The sequence below is a fragment of the Lagenorhynchus albirostris genome, chromosome 15 (genome assembly GCF_949774975.1).
Source record: "Lagenorhynchus albirostris chromosome 15, mLagAlb1.1, whole genome shotgun sequence".
Classification (NCBI taxonomy): Eukaryota; Metazoa; Chordata; class Mammalia; order Artiodactyla; family Delphinidae; genus Lagenorhynchus; species Lagenorhynchus albirostris.
Genome location: NC_083109.1, coordinates 83,365,984 through 83,384,975, shown reverse-complemented (window position 1 = coordinate 83,384,975; position 18,992 = coordinate 83,365,984). Strand labels below are relative to the sequence as shown.

Below are 18,992 nucleotides of genomic sequence, written 5' to 3'. Positions count from 1 at the left end.
CAAGAAGATCTCAGAACTATGGACTCTCACCCAGAACACTAAGCCTCACCTATGACGTGTCACCCTCACCTCCCCATGATGTGTTTGCGTCTCCAGCCCACACAATCATCTGCTTTTGGAGGACAGAGTCACCTCCCCTACCCCGAGCCTGTCGTAAGGCCAGGAGCCCAGAGCCCCCAAATCATGCTTCCTCAAGGAGGGCAATTCAAAGGGCAAATAACCCCCAAGGTCAGTAGGAATTTGTGAGCGCATACCACTGGGAAGTCCCATTGTCCCATGGAAGTTGGTGAATCGGGCACAACTGGATCCAAGAGTTCAGACAATATCCTAAGAACTCATCCTCCACACGGAGGCAGAGAGGAAGAAGTAGAGACTCGGACTAGCACAGGCTTTGAGTCTTTGAGCGGCACGCAGCCCAGTGTGCAGTCTCTCTCCCTCTCCAGCTGCTCGGACACCACTGCCATGCCAGCCACCAACCAGGGCTGGCCTGAGGACTTCGGCTTCCGGCTGGGCGGCTCGGGTCCCTGCTTCGTCCTGGAGGTGGCCGAAGGGAGCAGCGCACACACCGGGGGTCTGCGGCCTGGGGACCAGATCCTGGAGGTGGAGGGGCTGGCCGTGGGCGGCCTGAGCCGCGAGCGCCTCGTGCGCCTGGCCCGGCGCTGCCCGCGCGTGCCGCCCAGCCTGGGCGTGCTCCCCGGCCCCGACGGCGGCCCCAGCGCGGGATCCGGCTGTGCACCCCTGACCACAGCCTCGCGGGCCCCTCGCTCCGGCCGCGGCCTCTCTCTGGGCCGCGAGCTGCTACGACTGGCCGGCCGCAAACGGCCTGACGCCGTGCACCGAGAGCGCAGGCGCAAAGCCCAGGAGTTCAGCCGCAAGGTAGGACGCCCAGGGCAGGACGGGGCGGGGCCCTAGGAGGCGGGGTGGTCTGGGGGTGGGGGCTCTAGGGGCGGGGCACGTCAGGGGCTTGATTTGTGGGAGTGGCTTTTCTTTATTTATTGAGGTAATACGGATGCACAGCTCAGTAAATCTTACCTAGGCATACACCCTTATAACTACCACCCTGATCAACCTGTAGATTAATAGCATAAAGACAGTAATAGAATGCAGAACACAGAATGATTCCTTCACCCTCTCCTTCATGAGAAGGTTCTCATGTGATCCTTTCCCTGTGTATCTGCCCCAACGAGAGGTAGCTACTATTCTGTCTTCCATCGTTCTAGATGACTTTTGCCTGTTTGTGAACGGCATATAAGTGGAATTATATAGCATGTACTCTTTGGTGCTGGGCTTCTTATGGTCATGTTATATCTGTGACTTTCATCCCTGGTGTGTGTGGTAGTGGATCATTCTTTCTATTGCCCGTATTAGTAACATACTGCCTTAGTCTACTGCGGCTGCTATAATGAACTGTCAAGAGTGTCAGTGGCTTATAAGCAACAGGAGTTTATTTCTCACAGTTCTGGAGGCTGGGAAGGGCAAGATCACAGTGCCAGAAGATCAGTGTCTGGTGACGACCCACCTCCTGGGTCACAGACAGTGGCCTTCTTGCTGTGTCCTCACAGAGTGGAAGGGGCTAGGGATCTCTGTTGGGTCTCTTTCAGAAGAACATTAATCCCTTAATGAGGGCTCTACCCTCATTACCTAAACATCTCCCAAAGGCCCCATCTTTGGGGGTTAAAATTTCAATATATAAATGGGGGAGGGGGACACAAACACTCAGACCATAGTACATAGTGTTATTTTCAAAAGAGCCACACCTGGGCTTCCCTGGTGGCGCAGTGGTTAAGAATCCGCCTGCCAGTGCAGGAGACACGGGTTCCAACCCTGGTCCGGGAAGATCCCACATGCCGCGGAGCAACTAAGCCCGTGAGACACAACTACTGAGCCCCTGTGCCACAACTACTGAAGCCCGTGTGCCTAGAGCCCGTGCTCTGCAACAAGAGAAGCCACCACACGAGAAGCCTGCGCACCGCAACGAAGAGTAGCCCCCACTCACCGCAACTAGAGAAAAGCCCGTGCGCAGCAACGAAGACCCAACGCAGCCAAACATAAATAAATAAATAAAAGAACCACACCTACTTCAAGCCCCCACAAAACCGGGATCTGGCCCTGCACAGCAGTCTGGATGGCAGGTTGGCCACAGGAGGCCCAGGTTTGGGTCCCCCAAACCTCCAAAGGCATCGCCTGTCAGACTTTGGCACAAACATGCTCTGAGTGTTCTCAGGTGGAAAGTTAGGACTTCCCTGAGGACTGAGAGTTAGGAGCCTGAAATGGCCAAGGCCTCCAGCCGAAAGAGGAGCCCAAGGCCTGAGTCACCTTCAGGAAGTGAGGGGTAGCCACCAGGAGAGGTGGGGACCCGGGGCTGGGAAGGAAAGACTGAGGATGGCCAGATTCTGGCCTCAGGCCAGAATCCCAAGAAACCTGGGATGTGACACATATATGAGGAAGAGGCTGCCCAGTACGATCATGTCTACCGGGAAGGTCTCAGGGCAGCAACTACCTCAGGCCATCCGCCCTCATATACCTATGCTCCAGGGCCTTCAGATGTGGTCCAAAGGCCCTGATTTGACTGAAACTCCAACTGAAAAACAAGTGAGCCGGGAAAGAGTCTGGAGCCTAGACACTCCCCTCACCCTGCCTAGGGTTCAGGCCCCATGTGGATGCCAAGCCCAATGTCCTGGAAACTTAGTACCTGCTTGGTACTTGGGACACTTGAGTTCAGATACCATTCCTTGTCCTCCATGGAAGTGGATTTGCTCAGTCCTGCCCTTGGCAGGGTTTGGCCATGGGGGTTGGGGGCGAAGGGGCCAGGAAGCCATGCTGGAGTTTGGCCATTGCCCAAGTGGCTCCCAGCTCACTGCCCAGGTATCAGATCCCCACCCACCTGGCCTCTTCCGGCACCTAAGCTTGGCCCAGTCCTCCTTCTACACTGACCCCCCTCAGGAGCCTCACCTCTACCATGTGCCCCAGCATAACCCCTTGTCTGGGCAGGACCTCAGCTGAGCCTTTCAGCCCCATTCCCCCAAGCAGGCCAGCCTCTAGCCAGGTCCAGGCAGTCACTCACACATACACACAGGACTCAGCTCTGGCCTTCCTAGGTCACCAGAGTCCAGCTCCTCAGAAGATGTGACTTTTTCCTATCTCCATAATAAGCTCGCCCGTAACAACAAACATCAAAGATATGGATGCCTTCACACCCACCACAGTTTATTTTTACCCCCACTTTTAGTCCTCTAAGTGTCCAGAGGGCTGACCTCTACATGAGGTCCCAGCATTCCAGACTCCTCCATCTCAACATGAAGCTCAAAGATTCCCATAGAAGAGGAAGAGAGCATAGAAGATTGTGCCTCACAAAATTAAAATTCTAAGCAATACTAACAAGGAATATGATAGGGTGATAAGTGGAGGCGAGCTGTGTTCCATAGTAAAGTGTCGTACATTTCTTTTCTTATCTAGGAAGGGGCCAGAGATTAATGTCAGACTTCGGGTCATTTTGTTGTTGTTGTTGTTTAGTTAAATACACGTGTTAATAATTTCATGGTAACTACTAAAAAAATTAAGGAAATATTCATTAAAAAAGAAAAGAAGATTGGGCCTCAACTCTTCAGGGAGGAATCCACCCACTGCACCTCCTGTCAATGCTCATTGGCTAGAACCAGTCACACTGCTGCTTCCAAAGGATGCTGGGAAGTGTAGTCCTCTGTGTGTCCAGGAAGGAGGGGAGACCTAGAGCTATTGGTGAGCGCTAGCACCTGAATCCATTCCAGCTGTTGTATAAAACTACCACAGATTGGGTGACTCATAAACAGGAATCTATCTCTCACAGCTCTGGAGTCTGGAAGTTGGAGAACAGGGTGCCGGCATGGTTGAGCGAGGGCCCTCTTCGGATTGCAGATTTCTGGTTTTGTCCTCACATGGTGAAAGGGGCGAGGGAGCTCTTTGGCGCTCTTTTATAAGAGCACTAATTCCATTCATGAGACCTCCACCCTCGTGACCTCATCACATCCCAAAGGCCCCACCTCCTAATACCATCGCCTGGGGCATTAGGTTTTCAACGTACAAATTTTGGGGGGACACAAACATTCAGACCATAGCAACTAGTAAAGTCTGCTGTAATGCCAGATGACCTGCTGTAGAACCAAAGGTCTGTCCCAGACTCCATGCAATCCCTGGAGAGTCAGAAGGGGGCCCATCAGAGGCCCCAGAAGGGCAGGGTGGACATGCAGTCTTGGCCAGGATGCAGGGCCAGGGGTCATGACTGAGGGGGGAATCTGACCAGCTGCCCAGGTCAGCTGTGGTGCATTTTCTGGCAAGAGGGAATGGAGAGTGGTAGATTCTGGTTAGAGCTCCCCAAGCAGCTCCACAAATCCCCAAAAAAGACTGCCTCAGGAAGATCAACAGTGTCCGTGGAGCGCCTCCCCCCACCATCCGCCATTGGTTTTGAACAATCAGCTCCCAGATTCTCGCCAGCACTCTTCCTGTCCCAGATTGTCCTCCTTGAAGAGTCTGATATTTAATAGAAAATCCATTAGTGTCCCGTGATGGCGCATCATGCTTAGATGTAGGTTGAGAGCATCTCGGTAATAGCTGACACCAAAACCGCACTGTGGCAGGGGCCCCAGGAGGGAGGAACTATTTTTTCCTCTTTCTTACATAAAACATCTTTCCCCCTAGCCATGTTCTCCTTTGAATCGAGGCTGCAGCTGACTTTGATTTCAAAGCCACTAACCTTCCTCGGTCTGGCGGGTTCTCGAGGAGGGATGCCTGGTACTGCAGCCTGCCCCACGCACCGAGAGGGAAAGAAAGGTCGGCGGGGAAGCTGCGGGAAATGCACCTCGAGAATGGCTGGCCACTTGCCAGCTCTTTGGTTCAGTCCTGTAAACGCTCACTGAATGCACCAAGCCCTGTGCTCGGGTCTGGATAGGAGTAAGATGTCAGGTCTATGTCTCGGGCCATCACACCTGGTGAGGGAGACCCGGTGTGCAGGTGCCGGGACTCAGGCATGCACAGAATGTGGCCTCTGGCTGGATGCCCTGGAAGCCACCTGCTAATACCTGCTCATCCTCTATGGTGTCACCACCTCTGGAAAGCCTTCCTTAATCCCCTTGTGCTACCACGTAGAAAGCAGCTGGATGTACAGTTCTGAAGTTCAGGAGCAAGCTCTGGGCTGAAGATCAAGATCTAGCCGTCACCATTTGGGGTCCTTGTCCAGAGCGGTGTCAGGGAGCACTTGTGGCAAGTCAAGGGGTGGACTGTGGCGGGTAAGGACAGTCATATGGAAAGAGCAAGTATAGACAGTTCTGAGCAGGAAAAAGAAGAGGATGGTGGGGTTGTGGGATCAGGGAGGACTTGATTTACTGGGAAAGATGTGAACATTTGTATGAGCTGAAGGGAAGGAGGCTGTGGAGACACTGAAATCCATGCATTTTGCCACGGTTGATTACAGCCCTCTGATGAGCAAGGGCTGGGGAAACAGCTGTGAACAGGACTGGAGGGGAGCCTGCTCTCATAGCTGCTGACATGCCCGTGGGGAAAGAAACAATGAGCAAGTGGCCAAATCAATAAACAGTTATTTCAGATGATGATCAATTAAGGGAGGAAATAAACAGGGAGATGAGAGAGTGATGGGGGCCCCTTGAACGGAGTGGTCAGGAAAGGCTCCCTGAGGAGGGGACTTTCAAGCTGATAGCTGAGTGACAAGTAGGTGGCAGGAAGAGAGGGTGGGGACTCTGGTGTGTGTGTGTGTGTGTGTGTGTGTGTGTGTGTGTGTGTGTGTGCAGTGGAATGTCTGTGGCCTCGTGGGTTGGCCTTGCCCAGGAGAGTGGAGGGTGGAGGAGAGGGATGCTGGGTCTGTTGAGAAGTTTGGAGGTGGATGGAAGGGAGTACTGAACAGCCCACTTCTGGCTGAAATTGCACCTGCACGGTCCTGAGAGAGATGCATGGCAAACTCCCAGGCTCACCAAGTGGCCCAGCCTCCCACCCCTGCTTCAGGGTTAGCTCAGGATGTCAGTACCCAGAGGCACCCCCAGACCCTGAACTAACAAGGCAGGGATCTCCTGGAGTATGGACAGACAATGGTTAACTGCTGCATTTTTAAAAGTATAAGTGGGAATTCCCTGACAGTCCAGTGGTTAGGACGCTGTGCTTCCACTGCAGGGGGCGCAGGTTCGATCCCTAGTCGGGGAGCTAAGATCCCACATGCGGTGAGGCAAAAAAAAAAAAAAAAGTATTGGTGCCAGGCACAAAAGCCCACATAGTATATGATTCCAGTCATAAGAAATATTCAGTATGAGCATCCGTAGAACAGAAAAATAGATTAGTGGCTGCCCGGGGCTGGGGAAGTAGGGAATGGGGAGTGACCGCTTAATGGGTACAGCGTTTCCATTTGGGGTGATGAGAATGTCCTGGAACTAGAAGGTGGTGATGGTTACACCACATTGTGAATGTACTTAATGCCACTGAATTGTACATATGAAAATGGTTACAGTGGTAAATTTTATGTTATGTGCATTTTTACCACAGTAAAAACTAAAGGGAAAAAAAGAAGCAATGACAACATGTATGCCTTTTCCTGACTGTATAAGTCATACAAGCTCACTGTTTAAAAAATGGAAACCATTGACATAAAAATAATCAAAATCACTATAAACCTTAGTGCATATTCCCTGTGCAGACATATGTGTAATTATCTATGATAAAAATGTAACACCGTGTGTTCCATTTGATAACCTGTTTTTTTCACTTACCTGTTTATCACAAACATTTTCTATGTATTTTATAACAGCTTTATTGAGATGTATTCATATACCATACAATTTATTCATTTAAAGTGTACACTTCAATGGTTTTTAGTATATTCACAGAGCTGTGCAACCATCACCACAATTTTAGAACTTTTTAATCACCCCAGAAAGAAGCCCTGCACCCATTAGCCATCACTCCCCATTTCATGGTTTTTAAATAAAGACCTACAGCATCATTCTCTCTGGCCAAATGGTACCACATTGCATCAAACCTTAAACACTGTTGATCGCAAGATGCACTTGTTTTATTTACCACCAAGAAAGAAAAATCCCTGCCAACTGACCCATGACACATGCTTCCTTATCTTCTTGTCACTTAATTTGTAGTTAGTGGAAGAGGGCTTTTAGACTTATTTGGACATATTTAGTACTCGCAATGTATATAACTCAATGGAAGTAACAATATGAAACCTGTGACCAAATTCATACATGCACAGGAATGACAGCTAGCCGTAGGACACAACCTGATTTCAGAGATGTTAAAATTTTTTTTAAAAAAGTGTTCACCCTAGAATCAACGATATCCAATATTGCAGAGTATGGAGTGAACTTGGCTGTGAAACAACAGAAGTTGACTCCGCTAACTGAGGCAGAAAAGGAATTTGTGGGAGGAAGCGTTCCTAGAATCAGTGCTGGAGACCTAGGCTTAGGACCAAGAAGGGATGGGCCATCTGGAGCACAGCTGTCCTAAACACCCTTCAGGATGAGTCTGCTCAGGGCGCGCTACAGGGCTCTGCCACTGCCCTGAACAAGCTCCGTGTCCCCACATCTCTGCATCATTCCTTCAAGAGCAAAAGCCCTGGGCAAGAGCCTCCGATTGCCCGAGGCTGCAACATCAGGCCCAGGACCTTGCCTCTCACCTGGTTGGGGATTTCCTCCCATCTTGGCTGCATAGCCAAGGAAATATCCCCCAAACAGATGTGCTACAATTATTTAGCCTGTAATGTCAGGTATTTATACTGCTTCCAATGTCTCAGTATCATAGACAATGCAGAGGTGAACCTCTTCACTCATATATCGTCGTGCACTTGTCAGGACACGTCAAGGATACATTCGTCGATGCATGATCATTGGGTAAAATGACAGGCGTGTTTTTAGGCTTTGGACACTCTTACTGCCCATGTCCGGTAGGCTCCTCTGAGTAGATGTGCTCTGTCTGGCCTCAGCTGGTTTGCACACTAAGGTGAAGAAAACAAAAGTCCAGAGGGAGCATTGAGGAAACCAGAATTGGGGGTGACGCGTGCACTCCAGGGCTTTTTTGTGGAGCCGGAATGTTCTCTGTGGGATCTCTCGGCGGAAGAGTATGGTGGAAGGGAATACAGTGTTATGATGATAGTAACCAGCAATTACAGAGCGCTTGGCACGTGTTTTAAGCCCTTACATGGAGTCCTTTAATCCTTACGATATTCAGTAGGTCTGTCTCTGGGTTTGAATCCTGACTCCATGGCCTTGAGTAAGTCACCCCACCCCTAGCAGCCTCAGTTTCCTTAGATACAGAACAAAGATACTGGCCCCGCCCACCTCGCTGGGCTACTGTGAGCTCTGAAATGGCATGGTCTGGGTAAGGAGCTCTCACGGGGGCCCAGAGGGGGCTGCCATGTCAGCTGTCCTGGGGGAGAAAGGGAGGGAGGTGACTGATTCCCTGGTGTTCTGCCCTGGGACCCTTGTGGCCACTCATCAGACCCTTCCCCGCAGGTGGATGAAATCTTGGGGGACCAGCCGATGACCAAGGAGCGGATGTTCGCTGCTCTGAAGCAGTTCGCGGCTGAGCAGCGGGTGGATGAGCTGGTGTGGGCGCTCACCCTGGTGCTGCCCCTCGAGGCCCGTGGGCCCCTCCTGGAGAACCTCAGGTACCTCAACTGGGGGGCAGGATGGGCAAGCAGCGGTGTCCACTCTCCCACCACCACCCCAGGCTCCGCTGCTGCTGTTGCTGCGTGGCCCGCCCCTGAGCTGGACCCCAACTCCCCGTCAGCTCCAGGATATGGGTGGGCCAGTGACCCCGAAGGCTGCTGGGAAGGGCAGCTGTTGGCTTTGCTGGCCGCCAGGGCATCACTTTGAGTGAGAAGGAAAGGGCTGCTAACTGCTGGGCTGGGACGGGCTGCAGAGAAGACCCACCCCCTGAGCTCAAGTCACAGTCTGCCCTGCTCTGTCCCAAAACCCAGATCACAGAAATCTCCAATGCGACACCAAGACACTCCTAGTTCTTCACTGAGCGGGAGTAATGGCGCAGTGTCAAGGCAAGGAAGCCTGGAGCTGTGCCGTGTCCATCCCGGGCACCGCCCCCCTCCCCATCCTATAAACAGTGTGTTCTCTCTGCCCTTTGATGATGATGGCTGCATGCCAAGAACCTCGCCAGGTCCCTAGACGAACACTCTCTCACTGAATCCCACCAGCACTATTATTGTCCCCATTCCACAGAGGTAGACTGAGGCTCAGAGAGGTTAAGGGACTGGCCCAAAGTCACACAGCAAATGAATAGCAGTCACAAGAACATGAACCAGTCAGCTGTGCACTTTCTGCTCAGCTTTGGACCTTCTAAATTCCTCCTTCAGGAAAAAAAAAAAAAATCTCCTGGTAGGTCCACACCTGGAGTGGCCTGGGAATCTCCCGAAACCGGCCCCCCACCTCCACCCCCATCCTGCCCTGCACCGCACAGCTTTGATCAGGCCCCCGTGGGCCTGAATGATGTGTTCCCTGCAGGGGTCCTGCGGGGCTGGCTCTCCACCCCCTGCCTCCAGGGCCGGTGACGCTCCCCCACCCCCGCCCCTCCCCCTTCCTGGGCTCAGCCCGCCCCCTCCCCTCGCTGCCATTCACCCCGCAGCCTGCCCCTCCCTCTGGGCCTGGCCAATGTCAGGGACCGGGCTGGCCACCCCCACTCCCCAAGCCCGGGCGCAGCGTCTCCGCTCTGCAGCAGAGCACAGAAGGCCACCAAAAGAGGCCACCATGAGCTGCCTGGGGTGAGTTAGGGGCCTGCCCCTTGCTGGGAAAATCCGGAGAGAAAAAAAGTTATTTCTAGAGCCAAATTTGCAGAGCAGATGATGCGCTGGCGCTGAGGGCTCCCTGGGGAGGTGATGGATGGGCAGCCCCCCACCCCGCCCCTCCGCACCAGTGCCGGGCCAGGGGCCGGGCGGCCAGACTGTCCCTGGGAAGTTGGCATGCGTGTCTTAAGGCTGTTAGCCGCCAGACTCAGCTGGAGGCCCCCTCGGTCCCTCATCTCCCTCCGGCGCTGCCCAGGCTTCCGTCCCTGCCGCCTCTGCCGGGTCAGCCGGTCTGCCTCCCGGGACAGCCCCTACGTCCGCCTTTCCTGTCCGCGGCTCGTCCCCCGAGCGGCCGGCAAAGGGTCAGGAAGAGTCGGGGTGGAGAGGCACCCCCTTGGGCATGCCCGATTTAGAGCCTGGGAACCGGGAACCCTGGACACCTGGGATGCCCAGTCCCCTCAGCGTCCCCGTCCCCGGGGAGCTGCTGGGGAGGATGAAACAGCAGCCTCTTGTCCGAGCGTCAAGGGCGACAGGAAAATTGGGGAGGCTGCTGGAGGGGGGGGCGGTGCCCAGCTGGGCTCTGCAGGGAGAGGGGTGCCCTGGTAGCCTGGCTTCAGCCACCCATCCCCCTACCTCCCCACCCCCCCTCCACCACCCCTCTGGTATACTGGTGTACTCTGGTGCCCGTGTACTGGGTTCCAGGGATGAAGTGACGATCCCACATAGCACCTTCCCGAGAGAGCTCAGAGGAGGCAGGGAGGAATCACAGGCAGTTTTCTGTGATTCTGAGAGCTGAGCATCAGCTGAGGGGCAGCTGAGAATGGACTCAGCACGGGGCAGTCAGGGCAGGCTGCCTGGAGCAGGCAGCAAGTTCCGGAGCTGGAGCTTAGGCAGTGGCCGGCGGGGTGTGGCCTGTGCCCTGTGGAGGTGGGAAGATAGTTCATCAGGGCCAGGCATCTAGCCACAGAGGTGGAGCCCGGAGAGCCAAGGCGAGGGTGGTACCACACACAACCCAACCCTGGGTGCCCAGCTGTGCCCAGCTGTGACCCACCCTGCCTTGGTAGAGGGCCATGAAGGGCTCTGGGTGCCCAACTGTGCCTAGCTGTGACCCACCCTGCCTTGGTAGAGGGCCATGAAGGGCTCTGGACTTGGGACCCCCCGACTGAGGAGAGACAAGGCTTGAACGAGAGGTGCAGCAGCAAAGGGTAGGTAAAGGTACACGTGTGCGCGTGTGTTGTGCTCATGTGTGTGCACACTCGACAGAGGCTGGAACCCACCCAAATCACCGTGTGGCCTCTGAGGGGTGGTCCCAGTGGCCCAACTGGAAGACTTGGGGAGAAAGGAGAAGGAGCAGTGAGACCATGAAGTTGGGCCACCCAGTGCAGTAGCCACTAGCCACATGTCACGCTTTAACATTGAATTTAATGGATATCAAATACGACTTAATATTCAGCGTGGCCTCATCATCTTAGCATGGCTGTGAGGGTGAGATTTGGGTCAGTGGCGATGTTGTAAGTAAAGGGTCTTATCTTTCTTTACGACAGCAGTTACTCCTGTGGCTCAGAGCCTAATTTGGGTCTATCCCCAAAGGGATTCCAGTCTGATGAAGTGATAAAATGGCTTTCTAATTAGGACAGGCCAGGTAGTTTGGAAAGCGTGACGTGGATAGGAGGGAACAGGAAAGCAAAGTCAGCTTTGTGCTCTGCTAGTGTTTCAGGAAAAAATGCAAAGAAGGAAAGGGTCAGGGGTAGGGGTCGGGAGAGGAAACAGCTGAGGTGGTGGAGGAAGCTGTGTTTTGAATCCCAGCAGACCTAGCGAGCCCCCAGTCCACTCACTGGCTGTGTGACCTTGGGCAGTTTCACTAACCTCTACACTTCATCCATAAAAATGGGGTTGGTCATTTCTACGTGTTTCCCATGGGGTTCTTGGTAGGAAAGCATGTAAGTGGACTCTGCCAGTGGCAAAGCAGAGAAGAGATTAGTTGAGAATCTGGGGGATAGGGTGAGAGCACCTCCTTCACCCTCCTCTGCTTTAATGACAAGTGTCAGCGACACCATCATACAAAGCTCCTTGGAAAATTCTATGACACTGTGTAGGGGAAGCGCCAGGCATCTAGTATATGCTCCGTTAAGGAAGGTCTCTTTCTCCCTAGAGAGGTTCCTTGACCATGGCACTATCGACATTTGGGGCCCCATGTTTCTCTGTTGCTGGGGGCTGTCCTGCATGTTGTAGGATGCTTAGCCGCATCCCTGGCCTCTGCTCACTAGATGCCAGTAGCACGCCCTCCTGCCACTTGTCATTTTGTGGCAACCAAAACTGTCTCCAGACAATGCCAAATGTCCTCTGTGGGGGGGAAACACTGCCCTGGTGTGACCTGCCTTTGGTAGTACCCTCTTGCCGGGGCAGACATTTCAGCAGGACCAGCCTGGCCCACCCTATGCTGCCATGGGTCATCTGGCCAGATGCACCAGCTGCTGGCCCCTTTGGTGACTTCACTGTGCTGGGGTGGCGGGGGGGGGGGCACCTGGCCCCAAGGCAGCGAGTGCACTGCTGGCTGTGTCTGGATTCGAGCAGCAGCATCTGCTCCGTGGTCGCGTCTCCAGTGCCCACGGCAACGTGGACGGTCTTCACAGCCTCAGGGCCATCACAGCTGGTACCAAACAACCAGAAATGGCTCGATCATGATGGGACGGCTGTGGCCCTGTGGATGACAGGGAGCTGTGCTCACCGTGAGGATTTTCAGACACTTCTCCCCCCGGCAGGGCTGAGGTCAGGCACGGGGAGGACACCGAATGAGCACCGGCTCAGGCTTCCTGCTGCTGCAGGGGAGACATAAAGCCGTGAGAGGTCACCCCAGAGTGGTGGCCTCCCTGGGGCCAGGCATGCAGGGCTGAAGTGCGTTGGGCAGCATGGCCTGGATAGAGGACAGAGACTGACCGTCAGGTCTGCAGGGGCCTCCCTGTGACGAGCTGCAGGAAACCCGCAGGCAGGATCATGGAGGATGTTCCCCGCAAAGACTGAGGCGGAGCCAAAGTCCCCAGGGTTTCCTGCCTCTGCGGTTCCAGCCTGTCTGGGTGGTGACCGCCTCCTTGTGCTGACCCCCTTCCCCCAGCGCCCTGCCACTTTGAGGCTGTCCCTGAGAAACCCCTCCCAGGATGCCCTGGGCTGGCTCCCCGGCATCTATCCTTTGGTCCTCAGAACTCAGATTCTCACCCTTTCCAGCCTGAAGCTAGGACTCGGATCAGCAAGAAATGACAATGCAGTGGGGGCCCTGGGGCCTGCTCCTGCTTTGTGGCAGGCCCAGAGCTGGGGGAGGGGTCCGAACCCCCTTTCCCGTTATCTCCGTCTCTTCCCCTTAGCTGGTCCTCCCCTCCCCTCTCCCAGTAGGACACGCCCATCCCAGGGAGGCCCTCTGTTCCCCCCACTGCCCTCACCTGGGACTTGCCCCAACCTGGCCACCCGCTCCTCATTTCCACGCGCTCACCAGGTTTCATTAATTTGACTTCCTGTGTTTTAGAATCTGGCCACTTGTCCCATCCCAACATCCTTTGCTGTGCCCCTCCCAGTATCACCCCTCCCCTGGTGTACCAAACCTTCGGGGTCCCTCCACCTCCCCTTAAATCCTTATACCCTCCCGCGGCTCCTCACTGTTCGGAGTGCAGCTTGAGCGGCTGACAATGGCATTCAAGGCCTCCTTCTCTAGCCCCTTCTCCTCTGGAGCTTCCCCCTGGGTGGGAAGGGAGGGTCTCTCTGGACGACACCTGCTGAGTCCTCGAGTCCCAGCGCAAAGGCCACCTCCTCCAGAAAGCCTTCCCAGGCTCTGCACAAGGCAGTCGGAGCTTCCTCTGAACGGTCGGGTTCGGCCTCGCTGCATTCGGGTGTTGGGGACTCTCCGGAGCGCCGCGGCCCGAGGGGTCGGAGGCGAGGCGCCTGGGGAGGTGCTCGTGGAGGGGGCCAGAGGAGGCGGCGTGACGGCCTCGGCCAGCCCAGCTCGCGGGGAGCTGACTGAAGGGTCCCCCGAAGGGGCGGGGCCGGGCGGGGCGGGGCCACCCGAGAGGGGGCGGGCGCGGGGCCTCGGGCCCAGCCGGCTCGGGAGGGGCCGAGCGCGCTCGCCCAGCAGAGGCGCGTGGAGTCTCGGCGACCTCGCTCTGCTCGCGGGCTCCGCCACCCCCTGCCCATCGGCACCTGCCGCGCCGCCGTCGCCGGCTTCAGATGGGGAAGGACCAGGGCTTCTCTCGGCACTTTCGGTAGTTTCCCCACTACGCCCGGAGCCCCCGGGAACCGCGCACCCTGGTGCGACGGACCCGCCTCCGGCTGACCTGAAAAGGGGTGGGGCTGGGGCACTGAGGGGCTTCGCTGTCCTGGGTGGGCACCCACCGAGCCTGGCTGGGGGCGGGGGCTTGGGAGGGCAGGCATAAGTTCCCTGCCTCGCCCAAAAGGCAGGCATAAGTTCCCTGCCTCGCCCAAAAGAACTCGCCCAAAGGGGCGAGTTCCCCGCGCTAGGCACCCGGAACCCGTCCGAGGCCCTAGGGGTCGGGATCCAGGTCGGGGATCAAGGGCTGGGATTGAAAAGCCCTTTTTCCTTCCTACGACTGGACTGATTGAGGGAACTGGGCAGAGAACAAGGCGGGGAATGTGGTGGAGAGAGAGGACCCTATGGGAGCCCCGGGTAGGAATCTGGAGCTGGATTTAGACCTGATCCCCCAGAGAGAAGAGAACTGACTCTGAGTGCAAGGTCATTGTGTGGCACCCAGAAGAGCCCTGTGGCCACAGAGAAGCTTCTTGGCGTAGCAGGGACCTGGGAGTCCTGAGGCAGCCGCAGCCAGGCTGTCAGGTCAAAGGGGCATCAAATCCATCAGCCACAGTGGTCCATGAGACCCCACTGCATCTGGATGTGCTGCGCCAGTCAGTTCAGAGCAGACCCAGGGCTGGGGTGCCTGGGCCAGACCGAGCCGCATGGAGGGCCCACACCAGCCAGAAAGGGCGTCTAGCACACCAGGCGGCCTTGGCTTCCTTCTCAGCCCCAAGAACACCAAGGAGGGAATGGGCCACCCAACTTTCTCCTACCTATGCAGTTGGTGACTCACCTGGTTTCCACTGCAGGGGCCGGGTGGCGGCCGCCACCCTCTATTGCTGCTAGAGGGTGGCAGGTAGGACCTAGGGGCTGGGGGTGTTGGGCTGATACCTTCTGGAGCCTGGGGCCGGAGCCAAAGTGTAAGGTAGACAGTTTCCGGCTTGTCATCTCTGCTTTGCCTGAGCACGAGGCATGGGGGGAAGGTGCAGGCCAGGCGGAAGGAGAAGGCAGGCTCTGGAGACCTTGACTGACCGTGTGGGGAATGCGACTGAGGCTCTAGATTCTCGGGAACCACTCACTGGGGGTGGGCAAGGATGCGTGTATCAGGCGATGACTCTCCTGGCAGAGCTGAGCAGGCCATCGTTCTAACCTCCTGGTTGCCTGGAACATCCAGATCTGAAGCAGAGCTCACTGGGGGGTGGGAGGCAGGCCCTGATGCACCCTCCTCCCTGACGATCCACATCCCTTCCCTCCCACCAGGTAGCTTAGTGTGTCCACTGACCTTATTAAACTACCCACAGAGATCGGGGGAACTTAGCGGGGGCCACCGTGCGACATCAGAGGCGTTGTATTTCAGCTGTGGCTGCGAGGCCTCTGCTCCCGCCCCTCCTCCCATGCCCTTGGCACTGGCTCCTGGTCGAAAGAACAGGAAAGGGAGCCTTGGGATGCAGCCAGGGAGGCCTCGATAGCAACCAGACCTTCAGGGGCCCTCGACAGAGCCCTGCCACAGTGCGGAGGTCCAGAGGCTGGGCTTCCATCTCGGCTGTGCCGAGGGCGGCCGAGTAACCCTGGAAAGTTAGGGATCCTCTCTGAGCCTCAGAATCCTCTTCCATGGGCCAGGGCGTCCACCAGGATGTTAACTGCTGCCATTACTCAGAAGTATGGGTGGGCCACTGGTAGACCCCCGTTTACTGCGTCTCTGAGTCCCAACCATGTGCCGAGCCCTGGCTGGTCACTGTCGGTCACACCCAGGCTTCAGACCCAGCCCTCTGAGAGCTTCCAGCCTTGCCGAGGAGACCTATGGACACCAAGGAAACATTCCAGGGTGTGGACCCCAGCAAGGGACTGTGTGAGCCTCCCCGCTGCCTCTCATCACTTCCAGGGTGACTCCTTTTAGAGCAGGGTCCACAGTGCCTTCAGCTTTGAAGCCGAGCGCCTGGCTGGCACAGAGAGCAGAGACCTCCTAAAACATGTTGGACAAAAAGAGGAAGGCCAGTGTTGGGTGTTGAAGGGCGAGCCCGGTTTAGCTAGAAGAGCAGAGAGAGTGTGCTAGGTGGGGGCCACAGCCCGGGCAAAAGTGTACAAGCCAGGACTGGATGTGGTGGTCCTGGCGCTCTCTGAGGCGGCAGCTGTAGAGAGGGCTGCTGGGAGAAGCAAGCTGGGAGCTGGGGAGTCTGATGAGGGTCTGGGCGAAGTCTGACCCCGGAGCGGATTGTGGCTTCAGTTTTCTCCAGCAGAGCTGCCTGGAATCAGGCAGGGAGACGGTGGGTGGTGGGGACCCCTATCTGCTGTTTGGCCTGGTGCGAGGGCATGAGATGAGGGAGTCTGGGAGAGGCCAGAGGTGGGAAGACAGAGGCAAGAGGAGGAACGGGTCCACGGACGGGCTTTGAGGGCACTGAAGGCCCCGAGGCCAGAGTAATGGGGACAGTGGGAACGAGACTTTCCCCGAAGTGCAGCAAGTAGGGCGCCGTGGCCTTCGTGTGGCCCGGGCCCGTTGGGGCGCAAGTCCGGGCACTGAGGGGGACACTTGGGGTGTGGGCTGCTGATTCCCCCGCCACCCTTGGGTGGAGGGGAGAGCCGAGGGCAGCGCCCACGAAGAGAAGTTTTTGGGCCGAGGTTTGCCGAGTTCAGGGCGCGATCAGGGGGCGCGCCCCGACTCTGCTGTCCTCGCCCGCAGGATCTTCATCCCCAAGAAGCACCGGGCGCGCTTCGACGAGGTGGTGTCTCAGGGTCTGCTGGGCAAGCTATGCCGCGCCCGGCGGGCGCAGGGCGCGCAGCGGCTGCGCCGGAGCCGCAGCGAGGAACGGCCGGAGCGCCTCCTGGTGTCCACGCGCGCCAGCGCCGCCCCGCGCCGCCCCGACGAGCCTCCCCAGCGCAAGGCCGCCTCTCTGCTCGGCAGCCGCGCCGGCCCCGGGGGCGCGCGCAGGTACCCGAGACGCGTGGGCGCGGGCTGCGGACGCCTCTCGGTCGGTGGGCTCGGCATGGAGACCCGGGCGGAGGGCGCGGGGGCGAAGCGAGGACAGCTGGGGGTTGGGGTCCAGGAGAGGTGAAGGAGAGCGGGACGCTGGACGTCGCCATCTCCTGCACCCCCCAGGCTCCTCTCCCCAGGGGAAGGCGTGCTGCCCGCCCCCCCACCCGCCCCTTCTTTCTCCCCAGGACGGTCCGAGTCTACAAGGGCAACAAGAGCTTCGGCTTCACGCTTCGCGGCCACGGACCTGTCTGGATCGAGTCTGTCGTGCCTGGTGAGGTGTGGGTGGGTTGTTCAGGATGGGGTGAGGGAGTCTGTTAGGCCGATGCTCAGCAGCCCCTCCCCCTTTCAGGTACCAACCTCAAGTAGCCTGTGTCCTCTGAGTGTCCCAGAGCAGCAGATCCAAGTCATCCACCTTCCCCAGTCAGGGCGAACCCCCTCCAGGTTCAGGGTCACCTCTGCGCCACGTGAGCCAAGCTCTCCATCCAGATCTTTCCTGTGTCCACAGGGAGGGCAAGGGGCACTGCCTGAGACACGGGGGCAGCCGGGACAGAGCTGGTGCCCGCCCAGGCTGAGCCCCAGACAACATTCCCATTCCCTGGGAACTGCGCACTTGCTGGGCGAGCAGCAGGGCTTCAGGGCCTCTTCCCACTATCCAGCCCCCAGCCCCCCAAATCTGGACTTCCCTCCTCCTCCCACCTGGCCAGCCCCTTCTTGCTCCTGGAATGGTGCATCTTGAAAAAGGCAGTCTCCTCAGTGAAGGAATTCCTTCTTCCCACCCTTCCAGTGGGGTGTTGAGGGGAGGGAGGGAAAAAACCCATTTATTGTGGAGGCAGCCCATTCCCTTGTGGAAGGTCTCTGTGGACAGACATGTCTCCTGGTACCGAATTGATCTCTCCCTCCCTGTAAGCAGCCCACAGGGCTGGGTCACCTGCTCTGTCCTGTCCCCATCCCCTCCCAGCACCTGAACATGATGCGCCTAGTGAACCAGCCCCATTGGTGCCCCTGCTGATGCTGAGTTCTTTCTACCCTTCTGCATCTCACATCTCCAGTGCATGGATTTGTGAGAAGGGTTCTTCTGATCGCTGGGAAAGTGCCTCAGTGCCTTTGCATCACTGTTCCGGCCTTCGGATCATTCTGAGACCCAGTCCATCTTGGATTTGTACATCACTAAGTCATTGACACACTGTTGTAGAGAAAAGGCCCAAGGCTGCTCTCTGGGGAGCTTCCTCTAGACATGATTAATCTCTCCTCTTTGGATATGTCTCTTCCAACTTTGCCATCACCCCCACCCCCACCTCCCTGCCTCTCCCACATGGGTAGCCAGAGATACTTGGCCTGGGGCCATGTTAAAATCCAGGGGTGCTGTTCTCCCCAACCCAACCTCCAGGCTGGTAACGCCATGCCTTCCTCGTCATAGGAAGCCAAACGGGTGCTTCGATGGCAGCTTTTACAGATGGGGATACAGGCTTGAGGGACTCTGGCAAATCAGGGACTAGAACCCGGGGTCTCCTGACTCCTGATCCAGTGATCTTTCATCCCTTGCTACTACCTCTCTGGCCTTTCCACCCCAGCCTGGCCCAAGCTTCCAGGCAGGCCATGTTGGATTTGTCACCATCGCCCTCACCCCCTTTTCAGTCCCAGGAAAAAAAAAAACCACTGGCCCCCTCCGTCAGGAAGTCTTCCCTGATCATTCCCCTTCCTCTCCTGACGAATCCCACCTCAAGAGAGAACCAATTGCTCACAGTCTGAGAGTATATTTAGGCATCTATCATTTCCCCCCACTTGCTTCCAAATCATATTTAGAGTGATGAATAATGAAAGAGGCAGAAAGAAAAAAAAGTCTGTATCCACAGGAGCAAACTTAGCAGCTCCCCCTTCTCCAGGTATCAGGTACTGGGTTAGGGCTGACCTGCAGGGCCATTAAGGCAGAGTGAGAATTAGCTGCT

The 18,992-nt window shown here is 56.6% G+C and overlaps 1 protein-coding gene across 1 annotated transcript in view; it reads left to right on the top strand.

The window, feature by feature from the left end:
- The first annotated feature begins 459 nt into the window (after positions 1–459).
- GRID2IP (Grid2 interacting protein) overlaps positions 460–18,992 on the top strand; it is a 37,093-nt gene continuing 18,560 nt past the window's right edge. Inside the window, exons 1-4 of the mRNA XM_060122404.1 lie at positions 460–876; positions 8,499–8,653; positions 16,753–17,001; positions 17,232–17,317. Coding sequence (XP_059978387.1) covers positions 463–876; positions 8,499–8,653; positions 16,753–17,001; positions 17,232–17,317 — 904 coding nt within the window. The 5' untranslated portion in view covers positions 460–462. The remainder of the gene's footprint in view (positions 877–8,498; positions 8,654–16,752; positions 17,002–17,231; positions 17,318–18,992) is intronic.